Source organism: Indicator indicator, chromosome 20 (assembly GCF_027791375.1).
Source record: "Indicator indicator isolate 239-I01 chromosome 20, UM_Iind_1.1, whole genome shotgun sequence".
Classification (NCBI taxonomy): domain Eukaryota; kingdom Metazoa; phylum Chordata; class Aves; order Piciformes; family Indicatoridae; genus Indicator; species Indicator indicator.
Genome location: NC_072029.1, coordinates 18,307,042 through 18,329,583, shown reverse-complemented (window position 1 = coordinate 18,329,583; position 22,542 = coordinate 18,307,042). Strand labels below are relative to the sequence as shown.

General features: G+C 48.0%; 1 protein-coding gene across 1 annotated transcript in view; it reads right to left on the bottom strand.

The window, feature by feature from the left end:
* Positions 1–826: 826 nt before the first annotated feature.
* Positions 827–22,542, bottom strand: part of LOC128973678 (mitogen-activated protein kinase kinase kinase 3-like) — a 53,211-nt gene continuing 31,495 nt past the window's right edge. Inside the window, exons 8-17 of the mRNA XM_054390057.1 lie at positions 16,551–16,684; positions 13,762–13,835; positions 11,269–11,336; positions 9,227–9,319; positions 8,033–8,227; positions 7,068–7,216; positions 6,345–6,476; positions 3,085–3,214; positions 2,290–2,467; positions 827–1,055 (exon numbers count right to left, since the gene is read on the bottom strand). Coding sequence (XP_054246032.1) covers positions 827–1,055; positions 2,290–2,467; positions 3,085–3,214; positions 6,345–6,476; positions 7,068–7,216; positions 8,033–8,227; positions 9,227–9,319; positions 11,269–11,336; positions 13,762–13,835; positions 16,551–16,684 — 1,382 coding nt within the window. The remainder of the gene's footprint in view (positions 1,056–2,289; positions 2,468–3,084; positions 3,215–6,344; positions 6,477–7,067; positions 7,217–8,032; positions 8,228–9,226; positions 9,320–11,268; positions 11,337–13,761; positions 13,836–16,550; positions 16,685–22,542) is intronic.

The following is a 22,542-nucleotide window of genomic DNA, read 5'->3' as shown; positions in this document are numbered from 1 at the left end:
GGTGCTCAGCCCTGCCCACTGCAGGCATCGACAGCATTGAAACATCCTTCTGCACAGCCTGTGGCAAAAAGGTCCCAGGCATCCGTCCACGGGTGTACCCCGCAGAGACCTCCTGCGCCCCGAGAAGACCTCTTCCACCACGACTCGCACACACACGTGCAAGCACACACACAGGCAAAGGCAGCATGGCTGCTGCACCAGGGTGCCCAATCCTGTGACCCATGCCCAGTCGAGCATCACTCCTGGACTGTAACCGCTTAAGGCACAAACAGTATTGAACGCCACCCCGCTGGAGACGCTGCTTGGTCCCGTGGCCTCCAGCAGGCTTTGGTCCCCTTGTGAATAGGGACACCTGGGCCCCCCTGACTCTGCAGTCTGAGGATTATCTCCTCTGGCATGGCTGAGGCTCCTGTCTGTTCCCCTGTGAGAGGTGGAGATCACCACTGAGCATCTTAGTTCTCTGCCAGTCCTGGGGATGCTGCCAGCACCACTGTCATGCTGGAGAGGGGACAGATCCCATTTTTGGTTGCACCTTTCCCAAGAGATAAGCAACACAGCAAGAGGGGACAACCCTGGCATTGCTGGCAGCAAGGAGGTTCCTCGGTCCGAGGCCAGCACCCACACGGTCCGAATTCCTGGAGCCAACAGTCCTGAGCACAGCTTGGAAATCCAACGGCACGGCAGGTGCTGAGCCAGTGAGCAGCAAGAAGGGACCTGCAGGGGCCACTGGCAGGACAGCCCAGGGTCTGATCCACAGAGCACAAAAGGCCACGGGTCTGGCAGCCACCCCCCTCCCGCCGGCGTTTCCCCATCCCGCTGGCAGGGCTCAGAGCCCGCAGTTGACGAAGGGATGCCTCAGCAGGTCCTCGGCCGTCGGCCTCCGCTTCTCCTCCACGAAGATCTGCTTGAGGAAGTTGCGGCAGGAGTTGGAGACACCGTCAGGGAGCTGGGGGTTGGTCGGCTGGGTGGCAATTTTAAAGATAGCTGCCATGGCTTCAAACTCTGCCCACGGCGGCTTCTCTGTTAACATCTCCACCACGGTGCAGGCCACGCTCCTGCAACAACGCCCAGCACACAGGGGTGAGACAGAGGGTAAGGGACCAGGGTGGTGGTGGCTGGGTGTGTGAAGTCTAATGGGCTCTAGGACTGCATCTGCTTGGACCAGACTGTGCAGGGAGCAAAGCCACATGAGAGGTGGGCACACACCTCTGCTGTGTGTGCACCCCTGACGCTCATAGAGGTGCTTGGGGCTGGGCTCTGCAGTCCCACTAGGAGTGACCTTGCAAGCCATGCCTTAAAGCTGGTGGGATTTCTGCCTATGTTAACTGACAGATACTAAGCTTCATAAAACCGTGAGAATCCTTACTAGAGTGGACCCTGAAGGGAGCCCCCGCACGAGTCCAAACAGCACAGTTTGAGTGACAGCATGTAACTCCCCAGGAAGCAAAACCAGAAAGAAACGTGTTTGCCTACATCTGAACATGCATCTGAGAAAGAGCACCTCAGATGAGCAGCAAAGAGCCTGAGAGGTTTCCCTGTGCTTGCTGAGGAAGGTCTCATATCAGCAGGGACCCTCTCTGCCACCTCCATTCCTAGTCAATCCTAAAAAATTGAACCACATTTCCCTTCTATCATCCAGAGCTGGAGGGTTCATGGCTAAGGACTGCTAAGGACTCCCTAGGTTTCCCTCCCAAGTAGGGCTCTGTTGGAGGGACAAGGTTTTGTTGACCCTACTTGCTTGGGCACCCAATGGAGAGCATGCTGTGGAGAATCTGCTTCCTCTTCATTTATTGGGAGGATTAGTAGTGTTATTCCAACTCTTCCAGGCTCCAACTGACACCCTCCACAGATCAAAAGATTCACAAGCAGCCAATGATTCTGGTTGTCTTTGTAGCTGAGCCATATGCAAACATCCAGCAGCAGATTTTGAGAGGCTGCACAAGATCTGTCTGGGCCTCTGAGTTGGGTTTAGCTAACGTAAAATCAGGGCCACCAAAACTCAACAGCTCTTTTAGCAAATTCAACCTGCTGCCCAGAATTCAATAGAAGCTATGAGGTGGAGCTGTACACATGGTAAGGGCTTCCAAAAGCAAGCTGTGATCCTGAGAGCTCCTGTTTTGGGACTTTCAGCTGCAATATGCTGCCTTTGGGTGTCTGCACAGTTGATCCTAACATTCAGTTCCTATTTCCATCCTTTGCAGTGCTCCATCTTCCAGCTGTTGACTATACCTCTTGTTCCCATCACAGCTTCCCAAAGGGAAGTGGTGGGATTTCTACTGCATTCCTTACCACACATCAGCTTTCCTTCCATAGCCCTCTCCACTGATGACCTCTGGGCTCATCCAGTACGGTGTTCCTGTGACAGATTTAATCCCAGTCCCAGACATGCAGATGGTTTGAATGCGTTTGCTGGCCCCAAAATCTCCAAGTTTCACATTTCCAGCAGAATCTCTCAAAATATTGGCACCTGAAGTAAAAATGAAAACCAAAAACCCTAAGAGATGAAGCAGCCTGAATTGAAGTGGCTACAGAGAGGAGAGCAGGAAGGACACGGGTAAAGAGCTGAACATGAAGGAATCCAAAGGGCCTTGGTGGGGCTGGACTCAGCATTACTTAAAATCCCTCTCTCCTAGCAGCAGGCAGCTGCTCTCTAAGAGGGCTGACTCCCACCAGCACCTCCTCATTCAATAAGTTTCCTACAAGTGAGCAGTGAACAGGAGATGACAGAACATCCTCCCTCACCCACAGACAGCAGAGCAGAGCCTCAGATCTCTCCAAATTCCAAGGTCTCTCAGTTCTTGGTTATGTTACATGGAGGTTTGGATGTGCAAGAGCAGCAAACAATAACCCCTCTCAAGAGTACTTAATCTGAGCTTCCCAAACAGGAAGACAGCAAATGATTTTGGTTTCAGCTGCTTGTTTAAGAGCCTGATGGTTCAAGCTGGTGAAGGTCAGCAGCAAAAAATACTTTAAACACCAGATTCCGGCACCATGTTTTGCACAAGAATTGATATTGAAGTGGGGGGGGAGGTAGGGTTGAACAAATCCAAGCCATCCAGAAGCCTCTCTGTATTATCTACTCACCTTTAATGTCCCTGTGGACAATCATATTGCTGTGTAAGTAGAAGACTCCCTGCAGTATCTGCCTGGTGTACTTCCGTGTGACGTTCTCGGTCAGAGCACCATAAGCTTTCAGCTGGTCCTTTATTGAGCCCTGTTGCAAAGAAACAACAGGCACCAGCCATAAGGACCAGCAGAACCACCACATCACACTGCATGTTTAAACTTCCCTGACCAATATCACAGAAACATTCAGGTTGGAAAAGAGTCTCAGGATCACCAAGTCCAACCATTACCCCTATTCTGCAAGGTTCATCCCTAAACCATACCAAGTACCACATCCAAACCACTTTTAAACACATCCAGGATTGGTGACTCAACCACCTCCCTGGGCAGCAACATTCCAATGCCTGACCACTCTATCTTCCAGCTCAACCTCCCCTCCACTTTGCTGTAGATAGAGCAAGATAAAACTCCACTAAGTGCTGAATGGAGCAAAGGCTCTGTCCTCAGTGTCCCAGACCCGGGTGATATAAAACAAATATAACAAAAGGGTACTGGTCTCTGGTGTGCAGGTGTGCTACCTCCTGCCAACACGACAGATCTCTCCCCCCCTCTAGTGGCTGGATGTCACCAAGAGCTCACGGTAAAGGACAGAACTGATGAAGAGTTACAATTCAAAGGAGAGGATCAACTCTACTAGTTTGTCAGTCCTCTGCAAAGCCTTACCCCACAACTTCTCACAGCAAGGCAGAGTCACAAGGGACATAATCAGCCCCACACGGAACTGCTCCAACACCACTACCCAGGGCAGACAATTTGCAAGTACTTGAGTTTTTGACCCAGGATGCAGGCTTCTGATGGTTTGATTTTATTTATCAAAGAGAAAATGAAGCAGGGGTGCAAGAGGTTTAGCTACAGTTTCTGTTCACTTGGAAATGGATGTCCCTCACTATGCCAGGGCTGGCTTTTAGCAGGGATGAAACAGAGGCAGAGTTGGGGTTCAAACAGAGGTTGCACCGAGCTTTACCTCCAGTGTTCAGGTTAGGTGGAGAGCAGGAGGGGAAACTCAACCTATTTCTGCCTGTCCTGTAGCTCTGGCGATGACTCAAGATTGCTGTAGTCCTTCTGCTCTGGGAACTGTGGACTGCTCCATGTCAGTCACTCAAACTGTTATTAGCTTTTCCACATCCACCCACCTCTGCTGTTGCTCTGCCCAGCTACTGTTTTGGCCTTATTTTGAGGCTGGTGGTGATCCTGTGGATGGGCCTTTCCTTTCCCTGTTACAGCACTGCTGAAGTAACTGGAGGTGCCCTGAAATTAGCCCCTCCTACACCTTGCAGGCAGGGTATTATGTCCCCTTACCCAGTACCAAACCAGCTTTCTTATCCTGGCCTCTGTCACCCTACTGGAGGGATATCAAACAAGAAAGGGAAACAGGGTCTTCAAGGCCTGCAGTCAGCTAGATCATTCTTATTTCCAACCATAAATTTAAAATAATACTACTAATTTATGGGCAGGGCAGAAAACAAGAGTCAGCTGCTTAATGAGGGCAATCATAAGGAAGCCAGGTGTGGTAGTTTTAGGCTGTGCCTAGGTTCTTGTGCTGTTTATAAATCATAGAATCAACCAGGTTGGAAAAGACCTGAGAGATCATCAAGTCCAACCTATCACCCAGCATCTCATGACTAACTAAAGCATGGCTTCAAGTGCCACGTCCAATCCTTTTTTTTTTTTTTTTTGGTAATATATGCAAATATTGTATATTTTGTACATATTCATTGCATTCTATATTTCTAAATTCTGGTTTTGCTTGTAAATAGAGCTTCATTTGCTTTCAGCTGAGCTGCTCTGGGAATTTTATGTTGGGGGGGGGAGGTAATTTCAACCCACCACACCAGCCTAACGCTGTACCCAAGCTTGGCCCCATGAAGACTTTTGCCAGGCTGGGTGTATAAAGTCAGAAGCTTAGCCAGGCCCAGCCTTGCAGAGCTGCTGTCCTGCAAGGTTTGGGAGTTCAGTCCCTTCCACTGGCCTTGGAACCCGCAGCCCTGAGCTGCTTTTGTGAAATGAGCCATTGTTGCAGCACGGAAAGTCAATCTGTATTTAGTCAGACCTCTGGTTTATCATTAAAAAAAACAAACATTCGACTTCCAGCCCTGCTGGACACTGCCCCAGCATCAAATGGTGGCTTCCTGGCTGCTAACAAACACCATCAAGCTGCAGAATAAGCAGCAAGAGGACTGCTGAAACTCCTGGGTTTTATTCCTCTGGGGTCCATGTCCTGTGGCAAGGTCTGAGAGCGAGATGCATGCCCAGAGGGAGAGAAGTGGGACAGAGGTTGGAAGGGACTTTGAATGCATGGAAGTCCACCTGACTACTCATGTGCAAGATGTGTTAGAAGAGCATCTAGCACATTTCTTATGATCACAATTATTTGCAACTAGATGACTTAATAGTCCCTTCTGACCTTACAAATCCCTGTATAAACAAGGATTTATTCCCCCACACTCTGGGGACTGAATCCAGCTGGACAGGCAGGACTTAGGAGAGCAGATTCTCTGGCAATATAAATACCACAATGCTGGTTTATACCAGCTTTGTCTAGATGGCTGATTTAATTCACATGCTTGCAAATAGAGAAAGATGTTCAGCTGTTCTGTGTACATTCTCCAGCCCCTGCCTAGACTCTCTCAAAGCTTTCTGATCTACTTCTTCCCTTGGTCTTTTTGTCCTTCATCAGCAAACTCACAAAGCAAAACCACTCTTGCACAAGAGGGTAATGCTACCAACAAAAAGTTCTGTCCTAAACCAGAAGATTTACAGCTAACACTGTTTCAATACACACGTGCTGCAGCCCATAAATAATTGGTGACAGCTGTGGGTGGACAGTTGTACTATGAGCTTTTCCTGCAGGGATTTGCAATAAATACTTAAAGATGGGCTCAGGCCACAGTGTTTGGAGACAGATCTGGATCATATCCCACATTCACAAATTCAGATTGCAGACTGAACACACCCTGCTCCAGGATTCAAAAATAAAACCTGCCTTCAAAGCTTTTGGTTTCACCTAGTGCACATTGAGGGGCTTCACCATGATATCTGACTCACAACCTAAGCTTTTCCAAGCCTTAGGGAGGCATCCACTGCTTTGGTTTGGCTCATCCGATAAAGAGCAGCCCAGCGGGGCAGCTGAACTCCAGATCCCAATTTTACCAAAGTTTAGGGCAGTCTAAATCTGCTCTCTGTCACTCGGGACAATCTTTAGCAGGAGCTGCACTCACCCCTGGCATGTATTCAACAAAGATAGACAGCTTCTTCTCCTCAGGATCCCGCAAGCACCCATAGTACTGCACTATCCTGTCGTGACGAAGAGTCTTCAACAGCTGAATCTCACATTCCAAGGCATTCACCTCCTGCAACAAACCAGGCACACTTCATGACACAAGGGAATGGTTACTCTGGGAATATTATCCAACTATTGCTTGATGCTGAGCATTCTTTTCCTAGCACCTATGAAACTGCTCCCAAAGACAACAGCCATGCAAGGCTCACAAACAGGGAGTGGTGCACTAAGAAAAAGCTAAGGAGAAAGACAAATGGGAAACACAAGGGCTGGCTTTGGTTATTGTAAGGTTTGCTTATTTTCATTACTTGTGCTCAAGGAGTTTTTTCTGAAAGGTGTGAAGACACCAGCAAAGCTAATGCAGTGCCCAGAGGGGGGAAAAGTGAAGGGAGCAAGAAGATCAAAACAAAGGAAGAGCAGACAGACTTGCAAGAGATGATACCCAAGACAGAGCAGGCCAACTTGACCAAGGTATTAGAGAAGTCAGAGTGTGCTGACTGCTGCCACAAGCTACTCAGGATCACACTGAAGCGTGCAAACCACACATTGTCTCTACATACTGCCTTCCACCAGGAACACAGACTCCTCTGCCACCTCCCCCCTCAGCCTCCAGTCCATAATTCCCCAATGTGATGCAGGACAGTTCTGCCCTCCTACTCACTTTACTTGTCTCTTGACTGTCAGGGTCAAAAGGCACCTGCTTCACGGACAGCTCCCGGCCAGTGTCAGCATCGTAGCAGAGATAAACCTCCCCAAAAGCTCCTCTTCCAAGCAGCTTCCCCAGCCTCCAGTTCACAGGCGCCTGCAGGGCTACACCAGAGAAGAGAGGGTTGAACAAAGAGCAGAGCAGGGAGACTTCAGCATCAGGCTCTATCTGATCCTATAGAGGGTAGATGAGGCTTAGAATTTACTCACTAGGGCAGTCAGTGAGCCACCCTCTCTGTCACAGAGGCACTGTGACAAACCAGTTTGAACCGCACTAGTGCTACTGGTGTGTGTTTGTGGGATGTCTCACAGTCTGTGTTAGTATGAAGTAGAAACCAGTCCCACACAAGTCATGTTTCTTTCAGAGTCCTTCCTCCAAAAGCTGCTTTCTTAGCCAGTGTTGGACTTTCTCTCCTCTGCTACAGAAGTGGTTAGTAGGATACAATATGGCTGACCCAGCTACCCAGGCAAGGACCAGTAAAGGGTTTTGTCTCACTGGTCATTTCTGGGTTGTTACCCATCACTGCACAGGCCCAGAATGCACCAATTTCTACAGCGTAGGCACTCTTGCAATACCAAAGCAGCCTGCAACGCCATTTTTGGGTGCTGTGGTGATACCAATGTAAGCCAAGGAATGGAGCCTCTGGATGCATTTGCTCCCACATCCTAAGTCTCCTGGAAGCTTCTGCTGCAGGAGCACACAGACATTGGAACACACAATCCACCTTCTGCAACTCAGCAAGTGATGAGCACTAGCTGAGCTCACAGACACCCTCAGCTCAAGGCCAAGGTAAGACACAGTGTGTGTAATTCACACATGATTAGGTTAGCTGATGCTCAGGAACCCAGCAGGCCACAGAATTTTGTGTCATGACCCAGACAAACTGAGATCTCAGACACGAGCAGCTTTGATTCACTCACAGTTCCTAGCTTTTGTAGGGGAGGTGCTGAAGACCTGCAGACCTTTTTCAGAATTGCTCCACCATTTGGGCCTGTACTCTTCATACTGCAAAGTGCTGAGCTTGCTGTCTCCATTAAAACTCTTGGTTCTGCTAGAGGGGACAAGCTGAAACAAGTTCTCCTGTGGAAAGTAACTCCTAGGGAAAGTCCTTCGGCCTGTAGGAGAAAAGGGGAAGAGTTACAGCAAGAACACACACACCAGCTTGGACCTACCTATCACCACCTTCTCACTGCCCAGATCCAGAGATACATCTCTTCAAAGTAAACAAAATTATTTTAATGAAACTGAAGCAAAGCTCTGTGAGCATTTTAAACTCAATTTACCAGTTGTTAACAGCAGGCAGTACGTCTAATGCAGATGTTTTCAGAGGGGTACACAACAGTTTAATTACCTCAGGAGGTTTGTTGATCATTAATCACAATTAAACTCTGAGCAGGCAGAGATTACACTACAAATGATCCCTGCCATTCCCTAAGTCCACCATCTAAATGACCACACAAGCAGTGCAAGATCCTGTGATAACTGCTTTCAAAAGGATGGCTTCAGTGACAGATGAAGCTCTTTCTGGAAAGCTCAATGTGTTATCTGCATGTCCTCAGCGTTTGTTTTTTTTTTCCCCAAGGGATTTGATTCTTATTCAGTTTTGGCTCCCATCACTTGCAGTCTCATACAGTGAAAGAAGCAGCGAGAAGGTGATGGAGAAGTCCCAAAAGCTCAGACCTCACCAGCTTAAAACAGAGATGTGAACAGACACTGATAGTCTAAAATTACTGGGGGATTTCCTACAGCTCTGTGAGAAACCTGCTGTGAGGGTCACAAAGCTGTATGCTCAATTTCAAGCAGTTTAGGAGAACAGAAAGGCTGATATGCCAGGGATGAGAAATGCCAAGTCATCCATGTGGCAAAGCTAAAGCAGCAGCTGTAAGCAGAGGAGAAGCTGAGCACTGACTTTCATTCATGTAGATGCTCAGCACTTCTCAAGAGCAGACCCACAGGGTCTCAGAGAGGATGCTCTTCAGAATACACAAGCAAATCCCAAATTACTTGGTGGCTCTGCCTTTATTAGAAACCTCTCCTTCCCAGCTCTTTCTAATCCTAGTCTTTGTCACAAGCCATGGAGCACCTCCCTCCCCAGCTCTCCATCACTTCCTTACCATCACTGTAGTCCTTGCGACTCTGGGAGAGGTGGTACTGCCTCGGGAAGGTCCCCCCTTTCCCAAACCTCTCACAGAATGGAATGTCAAAATCTGACAGGAGGAAAGAAGACATTTCTGAGATCATCTCAGCATCAAATGCCCAGAATGTTTCTTTTGGGATAGCATTATGGTCTTCACACAGCATTACAGGCAAGAACAAGGTGACAACTGTTCATTTACACAAACATACACTCCCCAAGGCTCACTCTGAAATCTGTCCATGGTCACACACTCCTTAGAGGAAAGTAAGGGTTAAACACACTAGTCTTGGTCCCCCTAAAGTGAAGAGAATTAACTGCTGACTTTATGGACTTTGGCCCACACTGTTCATATATTAACACAGACCATGTCTTATTTCCAAGACAGAGCACTGAACATCTTATTTGCATGTGAAAAATGAAAAAAAAAAAAAAAAAAAAAAAAACCAAACAACAAATAGCATGGAAACAGAACAGCCAGGCATGGTTAAGACCAGATCCATCTGGTCCAAAACCTCTGCTCTGATAGCAGCTAATTCCAGGAAAATGCAAAATGCCAGCACTCAAACAACACTGGACAATTTCTCCCCTCCTTCCATTTAGATGTGACTCCTGACCTCCAAAAGCCAGAGACTAATTTATAACCCCCAGAACTTCAAACTTTTCTATTTACTTTGATTAAATGCTAGAAAGACAGATTTAGAATATACAGAAAGGATTAAAGACCACCAGAGTTTAGATTAGACATGAGATTATGAGAGAAGGATGGCCACATGAGATAAGGGCATATTTTTTTAATACAACACCACAGCACAGGAAACCATTGCTGGTAGCACTGAATAATTTGAGATTAAAATATCTGTCATTTCCCTCCCTCCCCCCCCCACCTCCATCTTTCACCTCCTGTTTTTCCTCCATCCAACTCTAATGACACAGTCTGTTCTGATTGTTTGTTTGTCTTAGCCTGCAGCCAGCAGTTGCTCCTTGGAGACCGTTCCTGGCCTCTGCTGCACTTGAGCATGATTTCCCCATTACAGCAGTGCACAAGAGGACCACATAATGGCTGAAATATGGTCAGCAAGAAAAGCAACAAGGACAGGTCAAGAAGTTCTCAGTGACCCATGTGTGAGCAACAATGCCGAGCGGTGTCTCAAAGCAAAATGCCTCCCCTGCCACTAGGGATGCATTAAAACCTTGGGTGATGTGGACTGACTGCAGCTCAATCAGATCCTGCCTCAGGCCAGAAATGAGTTATCATGCCACAGGCTGACTGCCATTGCTCATTTTTAATAGTGAAAGTCATTACAATATTGCAGACTTTCCATGATTTAACCAGCTGGATGTTGATGTGATTAAGCAGTAATCTATGAGCCTTGCAAGATACCAATGCACTTTCTCCAACAGCATGGGCAGTGTTGCAGGTTAGTATTAATGTAAGTGGAAGAGGTGTAATTCCCTGAAGAGTCTGGGACAGGGCTTTTGCTAGGGGAGAAGGTCAGGATACTGAAAGTGCAGCTCACAGGTACTGCAAGACAAAAGGTAATCCCACAAGGCTATTTCTCACTTGCCAGCACCTTGAAGTTGTCTCCAAATAGAAAAGCAAGGCCCTCTCAGCAACTTTTCCCAACACAGAGCTTGTCTTTGATCTTTCAACAGCTTCACTTGCCTGCATCCATTTACCTCGGGGCCCTGGCTACTCTGTTTGGACAGTTGTTGCTGCAAATTGATTCCTGAACCAGGACCAAAGGTCCTTCAGTGCTGCAACTACTGCTGCAGAGCCAAGAAGAGTTAAGAATGAGAGCAGCCCTGCCTGTGTTTGATGCTCTGGATCTTTTGATTTTAAAGAACATTCATGTTTGATCAGGGTCACTTTTTGAAGTCTAACCTAAGCAATGCAGTTGGTTTGCTTGATTTATTTAATTACTTTTCATGTGGTGTCATCTCTCTAATAGCCTTCAGCCAGTCTCTTTACTACATGCTTTTTATACTTTTAAGCAAAAACAAACCTCAAAGAGTGCTTACCCATGCAATCAAGACTGTCTTTGGGATGGGTCTTCCTTCCAGGAACAGGGGTTTGGGTAAAGGGAGGGCTGCAAAGACAGGAAAAAAGAAATAATTAAAAAAATAACCACTTTTTTAGATCTGAAAGGCTATGGAATGAATTAGGAAGTGATTACAAGCAGAAAGGACAGGCTGTGTCACACGATGCACTGAGCAGCCCCAGCTACCCAACTGAGCTCCCATCCTCAGCCTGCACAAGAATGAAGATTGAAGGGTTTTTTTGCAGGATCATGGCTTGTTCCTGTGGCAACAAAAGGGATGCTGCAAAATACAGTCATCAGTCTGAAATGAAGCAGCCAAAGCCCATGTCACAGGATCACAAAATCATGGAATAGTAGGGGTTGGAAGGGACCTCTGAAGATCATCTCATCCAACCCCAATTTAACACAGGTTCACCTAGAGCAGGCTGCATAGGAACACATGGGCTTTGAAAGTCTCCACAACCTGTCTGGGCAGCCTGTTCCAGTGCTTTGTCACCTCAAAGGAGAGAAGCTTCTTTTCCCTCAACATCAGGCATTCAACCATGTAACTCTGCTTTTCATGAACACTGCTTATTTGCTGCAGATATACACATTGGTCTGCTTCAGTCACACTTCCTTCATGCAGAATTTGTCTTCTCTGAAACACCATTCTCACCTTCCTCACTGGCACATGCACCCTCCCAGGAGACCAGGAGGGCGAGCGTAAGATTAGTGCTTCAAGGCTCAAGGTTTGTAAACTACACTGAGAGGATGCTAGAGCCTAACTTCACCCCAGCCTCTGTAAGGGTCAATAAAGGCTAAGCAACTGGTCAGGCATTGGAACAGACTGCCCAGGGAAGTGGTGGAGTCACCATTCCTGGAGGTGTTCAAAAAATGTGTAGACATGGCACTTCAGGACATGGTTTAGTGGGCATGGAGATGTTGGGTTGACAGTTGGACTTGATGATCTTAGAGGTATTTTCTAATGTCAATGATTCGATGACCTGGGTGATCTGGACAGGTGGCTTTTCCACTTTCCCTTGTAGCAAAATGGGCACAGTGATAGGAATCTGCTTTGTAAAGCACTCTGAAACCTCCTTGTGTCAAAGCTGACCATGGCAGGGTTCCTCCAGCAAGGTGTAATTTGTGCTATTTCTTAGCATCAGACTGGTCACCATGCCTGGGGACTAACTCTGCCCTCCTCAGCCTAATGTCATCTCAAATAATTGGATGCAAGGGCTTTGTAGGACTAGTCATACTTACTCCTCTTTCTGTCTCTGAAGATTACAGCCCTCCTTGGGGCCTTTTCCAGCTCCTAGACCCCATGGCTGAACACAGCTCCCTGCTTCTTCACATGTAAAATCAAGCCATGCAAACCTGCCCAGCACCCTCCTCTCCCACTCAAGTGTCACAACCAGGCCATGCTCCTTCTATGCTTCTTCCTAGCTAAGTCTGTGCAAAAGCAGAGGCTGGGAGCACAAGGAATCCAGCTTCGACAGGGCTGCTAACAATGAGTGAATACATCACAGGAAATTATTAAAAGCCACAAAAAGGAAATAGGCCTTGATGCTGAGACAGATCCAAAGTGCACAGAGCTGCAAACCCCAAGCACGCTACACAATGAAATCAACACTGCACAGACCTGCTGGAACCCAGCCTTGATGCTGCATGGCAAAAGTAATGGGGAGAGGGGGGGAAAGGAAAAAAATCTTTGATGCAGATGGAAAAAAAAAAAATAAAATATATATACTGCTTCCCAAAAGGACACAGTGTTTTACACACAGCAGCAAGCACACAGGCGCTGTGCACGTGTGAGTCTGGACCAACCAGCAGCACCAACTATTGAACTGCAGCCTGTGTTAGTACAGTGTGTCCTAGTTGCTTCCTGCTGAGAAGCTAAACTTAGCTGTTGCTTGTCTGGTGTCCTCAGCACCTTGACTGACACATCTGGGGCTGCTGGCAGTGTACAGGGGCTGCCGAAGGTACAAGTGGTCAATGGAGAGCAGACAGCAGGCTCAGAGAGGAGGAGGTATGGAGAGGCTAACGGAGTTTTGGCCTGGTGACTGTGGAAAGCCAGAGCAGCAGGAGAGGGACCTGACCAAAGAGAAAACCTGGGCACACAAAGCCAGGCTGTCTGCAGCTTTGTGCAGCTCTGATTACTGCATTTCAAATCATACTCTCACACAGATGTCTGTGCCAGGATCTAGTTTTTAGCATTCGGGATAAATTTGGTCTTCTCAGGTGCATCCTCATCCCAATAGAAACCCTCAGGGGATGCCACTGGCACCACTCCTCTCTGCATTACAGCTTGTGAACACAGAATCACAGAATGGGTTGGAAGGGACCTTAAAGATCACCTAGTTCCAACCACCTAGTCATGTGCAGGGACACTTTTCACTAGACCATGGTGCTCAAAGTCCCACCCAGGCTGACTCTGAACATTTCCAGGGATGGGACAACCTGTTGCAGAATGATGGTGACATGCACAACTCACCTGTCTACAGACCTGTCCAGCGACTGGCAGCTCCCAGACAGTGACTCATCAGGGCTGATGAAAGCTTCAAGCATCTGACATTGAAAGTAAAGGGAAAACAATAAAACTACAGACTGTAGCTCTTCAGAGTCCACTGCTAGTAGACCTCTGCAAGGTCAACAGGGCTCCACCAAAGCCAGCTGATCTACACCTACTGATGACAGCCCCAGTAAAGATGAGATCTAACTGAAGTTTTCTTCCCAGTTGAAATCCATTCATGATGCCCTCTCTGGATTGTTCTTTCCAACTGCTATTTGCTAGGAGGGAAATCGAGGCAGAGACAACCAGCACCCTGATGTTCAAAGCATGCTGAGAAGTCAATGAGATACAAAGTGCTCAAAGTATCTGGGGGGGCAGAAATTAAATCAGGACACAAATGATGCGCCCAAGGCCGAGTGGATATTGCGTGTGCCACAGCCCTGGACTCCTGACTTCCCCAAGCTGCCCTGGCACACAGCACCAGCCTTCCTCTCCAGTGATAAGCAGAGAATCATCAGGGCTTTTGGCTGGAGCAACTGGCTTGGCTCTCGCTAGCTCAGTGAGTCAAAAGCTGCATTTGTGTTGCTTCCTGGATGAGACATTGTACTGGCTGGGGTTATTTATAGCTGGTTAGTAACAATAGAGGTTTTGTGTGGAGTGGCAAACCTAGGGGCTATGTGCACTTCTATGAAGAGCAGAGCCTGCTCAGGGCCACGCTGTGCTGCGGTCAGTATGATGCTTCCTCCCACCTGCAGACCCACTCTGGATTTGCTAACCCCTACTCCACAGCCATCACCAAGCCCAGCTCATTCCTGGGAGAGCTGAGCAGCAAGGCTTTAGCATCACATGGAGTCACCCTTCTCTGGCTCCTGGACCCACACTGCTTCTCCTTCCCCATGTACAGCAATAGCCTCCCTTCCCACGTGCTGCTCCTGCGCTGGACCTCCCCAGCTGGTTGCCATAACAGTTTGCATTGTTTTGGCAGGACAGTTCCAACTGGAAAGTATGATCTTTCTTTGCTTCCCTCTTTTTACCCCAAAGCATCACTCTTCAAAATGCACTCACTAGCTGAAGAGGAGCAAGACCTCTGCTAGACCCACTCTCCACCTCTACTAGCCATGCCAGGTCTCTCCCAGCAGTTAAAATAATGCTGAACAGCTCAAAAGCATAAAACTGGGAATCTGAGCAGGCTCCAGACTCAACCTTTGTTCATCTGCCAAGCTGGTCTCAAGGCAAAGACTGCAGTTACATCACAGGCTTCCACAGGGGCATCCCCCAAAAGGCAGCAAGCATCAGCTTGTAAGTAGTTTTCCTCAAGGCACACATGGAAGCTGCAGCAGAAGGACGTTCTCCAGGCAAAGGCCACGTGAGGAAAAGCACAAGTTCTCAGTGACAAGAGTTAAAAGAGCCCTGTCCCTAAATCTCCTTTCTCCCTGCATTTAATTCACCAGAGAAGGGCAGCAGGCCACCCACAGTGTGATGCTGGGGAAAAATGAGGCAAGCATCTGGGAACTTTCATCAGGAGCAAGCTCAGAGCTCAGCCAGTGCTAATGGAGCTCCTCTCAGCCAGTGGAGCTGCACCGATTGACACCCAAGGGGCGTTCGTGGGACCCTCCCCCCGCACACACACACACACTTAATGTTAATCCTAGCAAACGTGTTTGGAAGGCATGTGAAAACAATGGAGAGCCAACTTTTGGCTGCAAGGAGCACAAGACACATCTGTACTCTGACACTGCCAAGACTCACCCCGAGTGACTTCTTACTTTATTAATGGCTGTCTAATAAACTGTTGAAAACATAACTCTGCCATGGAAACACTGGCACAGCCTGCACACAAAAGCAGAGCTAGTGGATGCTGTTTGAGTGCAGCAAATGCATGTGTCCTCAGGCAAGGCTCTTGGAGCCATCACAGTGGCCTTCTGGAATGAGCTTAGTGCCTTCTGCATGCCCATCCATGTCCCTCCTGCAAAGCCAGCCCTCCCGAAAATTGTGGATCCTGGTCCTGCCCTTCCAAGAGCTTTGTAAGAATGCATTGTGTGCTGAGTCGACTTCTCCAGACCTATGCTATGCTCTTTGGAGCTACAGCTTGAGCAGAGATACAGATAGAGAGGAAGGTGTAAGTTGCTCCCCCTCTGGTCCTTTGACATTGTAGTCTCCCGCATCGTGGGTTCCAAATTGACTGGAGGAAGAGGTACTGCTCATTACTGTGCAGATAAACTCATTGCTCTTATTACTGAGGGAGGGAACATGTGAACTCCTTATTAAGGGAGGAAAAAAAATTATGGGGACGGGACAGAGATGAAACCACAGCTAAAGGCTGTGGGCAGAGCCAAAAACTGTAACTGGAGCTCAGGCAGAAACAGCAGAGGGGAAGGAGCGAGAGCTGCTGACATCCCCAGGATGTTGCAATCGCAGGCAGTCTTTGCTTGGCAAGCTCCCTCCTCATCCCAGCATCCAGGAAGGCTGTGGCCGCAAGGGCCTGGCAGCTGGCACGCACATGTATCCCAGACCTACGCTCCTCCAGAGCCACCTGAGGTGCCTGAGCACGTTGCCATTACCACTGCAGCTTGCTTTTAGGGTTCTGAGAAACTGGGATCACTGCTTCTTGAGCACATCAAGCCCAGGGGCACCCATTCCTGGAAAAAGCTGGCCTGAGTCCCATGCAGAAGGCCCACTAGGGATTCACTGGTGGGAATGGCACTCCCAGCACAGCTGCCCTTGTACCCAGTGCTGTCTCAGTTTAACCCAAGTGCTCCAGCCCCACTTACATTCTGATCCATGGTCTCAGGGATGAACTCTCCCTCGCTGTTGATGCTGGTGTAGGATCCTTGACGAGCAATCTGCTGCTGCTCTTCAGGGACACTCCCTGGGGGTGGAGAGCTCCGGCCAGTGTGCAGAGAGCCTAGGACATGGGAAAAGAATGGATGAAGGGGAGGACTTGCCATATCCAGGTCCTTCAAGTGATACTCTTCCAGTGATCACACACCTCCTGGAGATGTTGCTGGGTTTGAACTTGTGTGGAAGGGAATGGAGAAGTTAGAGATGTGATATTGTTTATGGTCATCCTACAAAACCTTTGTTACTGTGGGACCAACACAACATGTAGCAGAACTGGCCTTCAACCTACCCTGGATCATAAGAGCTGTATGCTGTATCCAGATGCTGGATGATGCCAGGAAGAAAAGGGCTCCAGAGTTTTGTTGCGATGCAATCGGTCAACTTCTAAGCAAAACACAAAATCCAAAATCCAAACCCACCTTCCCTCTTTGACCACTGGGATTTCCTCCCTGGATCACAGCACTGGGAAACAGCCCAGGTGACCTTGCTGCAACATCACTTAAACACTTATTACACAGAAAACAATTTGCACTCAGATACTCCTCTCCCCCTTCCCTATATGAAAATAAAGAGGTAGGAAAACCACCCCTCAAATCCAAGAGCCACAGGGTGGAGAAGAACCTACAAGATCAGGTTTCCTCCATCTCCTGCCAAGGGAGGGTTGTCTCCTTGGTCTGTAGCCCCAGAGGCTCCATGCCTTCAGCTGGCAGAGCCTCCACACCAGGCAGAGCCATCTGGAAACCCCTTGGGCTTTGCAGAGAATCGTGTGCACCTCAGGACAAAGAGAAAGGCTCTCACAGGCTCTCCCCAGGGCTTTAGTAAAAGAGGATTTCTGGTTTGCACCTGGGAGAGAACTCCACAGCTTCCCTACGCAGATGCCCCCATTCATCCCTCTTATTGCCCCAAATCCACCCTTACCAATTCCTTGTGCCTTCACAGGCTTTAGGGAGCAGTGCCCTGGCTTGGCCCAGCTGCACAGGCTTGGCTTGACTGATCTTTCTGCAGACCCTCCCCTACATCCAGGGCTGTCATCACTCCACAGCAAGGAACTGCTGACGGAGGTCTGTGCTGCTCTGTGCTGGAGCACTATCCAGCCAGCATTGTGCAATGTCAGCCTGCATACCACAAAACAACTTGTTTTTAAGCACACTTTTAAAAGGCACACATCCTTGGAGAGCCAGAAAGCACATGGAGATGCATTTCCTTACACTTTGTATCCATTTTTGCTGCACTCTTGCCAACTCTCTGGTTCATTACTGGTAACAAGATGCCCAGGCTAAGCACCGTATTTTAAGAGAAAGAGGCCTGTCCTGTTGTGAACAATCAGCACTGATCAATCAACAACGCTTCTGCCTCTTCTGCTGCTATCTGCATCACAGTTACTGTGCCAGATTGATCTCTGGCACAAATCCATCAGCGTGATCGAGATCACAAATCTGAGTCCCCACCTTTCATTTAATCTGAAACACACCAGGAGCGCCTAACATTAACAGTGTCACACCAGCATTGAAGATCAGTAAATCAGGCTTGCTGGACTTATACCAAATACAGAGAGATCTGTCCCATGGTACATCATCCTCCAGACTCCTTGCTTGGATTGTAAAAATAAAAGTCATATGGCTTTGAGTTACTTTTTTTTTTCCCCTTCTTCCTATTTTCTCCTTCACAGATTTCCTGCAGGATAAGAACACAGCAAAAAAAAGTCCAACTGAAGTAATGCCAAGATCAAGGGGAGAGGATCTCTCGAGTGCTGCAGCACTCATAATGAACTGGCTTTCCACCAGCCCTAAAAACAAAACCAGTTGGGAAGTACAGCATCCTCTCTTTGAAGATAAACAAACAAACGTTTAACCATTCAACAGTTCAGGCACCCTGGATAAATCACTGCATTACCATCCCCTTGTTTGCTTAGCAGATGTCAATCCAGCATGCAGCACAAGGCCATTTGGGTGGCTCTTGCTCTAAAAAGCTGCTAGAGGATTTGCTGTGGTGTAACTGCTGTATCTTACTGGTACTGCTACAAGGAGGTGTGGGTCTGCTCCTGCAGTGCTGGGATCTTTCACTGCAACAACCTACCCACTGCCCAGAACAGCTCTGACTGGGATTTTACAGCCTTGTTTGGTTTTGAACCCAGGGAGTTAAATGAGATTTATCACAAGTGTAAAGACTTTGCGTGATCTCACATTAAGCCTTCGCCTGTAACAACTTCTCTCAGTAATCAGGTCAGTTGTGTTTGACCTTCAAGAGTCACATTTCCTGCCAAAAACTGTATAAGGGGTAAGACATTAAACATTTCCCAGCAGGCAAGGAAGTTAAACAAAATGCTTAGGCTTTTGCATGCCTGGAAACTGCTGGATTGAACCAGATCCCCTTCAGCCAGGCTGTTTGGGTAGAAGACCTGCTCAAAATAATTGATGCAGCTTCACACTTCCACAAGCACTGGTTGTTGTTGCTGCTGCTTCATACTCGTGCATGGGCATCTGCCCAGGAGGAACATGGGGAGGTGATGGAAGCAGAGCCACTGAGCCAAGGTTGATCCCCACCTCCAGCCCTATCCTGTCCTCTTAACAAAACCTCTGGCAATCTCAGTGCTGTGGGTGGAGGGCAATGGAAAACAAGGGTCAGAGAAAGAGAGCAACGGCAGTACTCAACAGCAAGCTTAACTCATAGTGGGGCAACACACAGCATGTTGGATATATTAGCTAATGCTGCTTTACCCACCCAGAGGCAGAGAATGGAATGGACAGACATGCCCAGATGTGCCTCTTTGACATATCTCAGATGCTCTTCATGCTTGAACTAACTCAAGAAACTGCAGCAGCACCAGGCACAGAAAGGAGACCCCCACAGACTGTCCTTCTGCGTCTACAGCATTACAGTCAGCTCCAGTCCTCAGATCCAGTGTGGATGGGGCAGGTTCTGAGGCACTGAATGCTGGCCAGATGTCAGCAGCTGTGCTCAGGATTCCTGAACTCAGAGAACCTCTGTAGATTGGCACTGGTTGAGCATCTGACCTCAGTTACCCTTTGGACCAAGGTGCTTCAGGAAGGGATTTCTGCTCCATGTTGCAAGCACTAAATGCAAAGCCATATTTCTGAGACTAGAGCACAGCATGTCCTGCACAGTGAACCAGTACAGAGACTTATAGTTACTGCTGGCACCTACTGGGGTCTTTCATGTTCCCTTCTGTTATTTTTATTCAAGAAGTCTTTCATGCAGTATGTGCAGAGTTTATGGTGCTGCACGTACAGCCAGCTCCCCTGTGCCAGTTTTGCCGTCCCTCCACCTCCATATTCTCTGGCTTCACCCTTTCCCTGCCTCCCCAGGTCCTTCACAAAACTTCATCCACCACTGGCCAGCATCAAGCAGGGGGCCCAATGGAGAAGAGAAGCCCCTTAAATGTCAGAGCTGGGGAGGGTTTGTTGGCAGCTGTCTATGCTCAACAGCTGCAGCCACGGAGAGCCCAGCCCTGGGCTGATGTCACTGCAGAGCTGAAGGAGGGACATGACGTCAAGATGTGCCGTTCCTCTGAGCCCTGGCAGACACACTGGGCTCAGGATGCAGTGCCACAAGATGAGAGAAACCTGCAGGAATTTTCTTACTCTGACTGTCAAGGAGAGAAGTGAGCAGATGGACCAAATCTCCCTCCATTTCTTCTTTTCTCAGTGGGACTCCTACAAGTCTCCCAACTCTCTGTGTTGATCCTCTGAGGATGGATTCCTACTTCCAGATTTAAAGCAAACTTCAGGGCTCTTCTATACTAACAAACAAGACAGAGCCCATTTTCTAGTCCTAAAGCAACTAACACAATGCACAGAGACAAATTCTCCTCCTCTTCTCAAAGCAGAGGTGTTCTCACCCATCCCAACTCCTGCAACAGCTCCCTAGCCCCAACAGCTCCCTAGCCCATGCTATCCCAGATTGTACCTGGGCACTGTTGGAACCACCATCACTGGTGCAAGGCTGAGCAGGGAATGTGCTAATGATTAAGCAACCTCATCAATGGCCAGCCAGTGCTTGTGTCCTGTCCCTGTGAGCTTAACAGCACAAATATCACTTCCAGGCCTTTGTTTCTCAGCCATCTGGCCAGCCCAAGCAGCAAGTCTTTGTACCATCTCTCTCCAGAGATCTGCAAGCAAATCCTCCCAGTGTGCTAGCAGGGGTTAGATGGTGCTGCACATGACCAGACACCCATGAAAACCTGGGCACCATCACTGCAGTGTCAGTTCTCCAAGGCAAATGTCCTGCTGTTCCCAAGGCTGGTCCATGTTTGTCAGCCCAAAGCCAGCCAGTACTCATGCCTGCTCTGGGGAGGGCTGGCAGGCACACGATGCCATGGCTCAGCAGCCTGGTTTGCTACCACAGGAACATAAATAAATAAATAAATACTTTTAGCAAATGTTTCTAGTGAAATGGTGACTCTGGAATGGGGTTCTTGAACAATTTGTGGATAACATTCTGAAACGTGCATTTCTTCACAGTAAATAAACCCAACCTTCAGTTATCTGAAAATTCAGAACCCAAACAGATTTTAGCCAAAGTTTCCTGGCACTCAGCTGAACAGTTGCAGATGCTGGTCACCAGCAGACTGGAACGTTTTCTACTTCCCAAAAAAAAAAAAAAATAAAGAGGGCAGGGATTCCACTGAAAAAGTTTTATTAGAAAAAAAATAATAATATTGACTTTGCACAAGGTTTTTCAGGGACACGGATTGAAGACATTTTCTGTCCAGTAAAGGCAAAAATAGCCAAACATTCCCCAGAACACCTACTCCCCTTCCAATAGGCTTGTGCCAACAACATGCAGTTTTACTATTTGTTGCTGCTGCTAACACATGGCAGAGTCAGCAGAAAAACATGAGACATCTCAGAAACACTGAGAACATGACCCTAAACCACCTTTTATATAGCCACTTGAAATCCTTTTAAATGTGGTTTCAAGAGAAAAGACAAAAACTGAGTTAAGATCCTCTCTTGACAGCAGCCCCTTTGATGACAGCATCAGCAGACACTGGAGTACCTTGCCACTGCAAGTGAAGAATAGGTTTTCCTACAGAAATCCCAGTCTCTTAGACTGCCTTTTGACTATCCACCAAGTTCAGTGAAATCTCTGGTTCAGGGGACCACAACACAGGATCATCTCTGTCTACTTCCTTCAGTTTTACCCTCCATTTGAACACTGCTCCCCCTTTCAGCTTGCCAGAGTTTCTACCCAGCTGCTAGGTTACCCAGTTCTGAGTCAGGAGGTCAAGAACATGAATCTGCTGGACTGTGAACACCTCCTGAGCAGAGCTGTAGTAGTTTCACACTGAACCCAGATAACTCCAACGTGAGGTCTGGTGTGCTGCTACCAAGTAGAGGGTTTGTTGTAATCTCTTTTCTGACAGTCTGCATGGAAAAAAACAGAGTGGCTGCAGCACAGGCAAGTTACCTTTCCTACCCAACTATGTAACAGTACCCTGGGCTTGGTACATTAGCAGTCAGGATGCAGACCCTCCTATTGGTACAGGCTGAAGCTTACATCTTGTGCTGCATAGTCCTCCACCCAGCTGTTCAGGCATTCCCTCAAAATCCATTTCTACCTCAGGCTCCCACCCTTGCAGAGCTGCTGCATCTTGTTTTACCTGCTTTGTCTTTTCTATTCGAGGTACTGACACATCAGTCAGTGGTACAAACCTGGCCAGGATACTACAGCAGCTCCAAAACACAAGAAAAAGCCAAAGCATGGTATCAAAGCTAGCATGAAAGTCTAACTTTACAAGAACTAAACTTCTCACTAGCATAGCTACACATGGAATCAATTCTGCCCATCACGCTCCATTCACACATCAGTGACAGCTCCCAGGGCCACAGCTCTTCACTGCTGTACATTAACAACTTAGCAAGTGCCAAAGAAAATTTGCAGCAGAGATGTTTTGCTCAA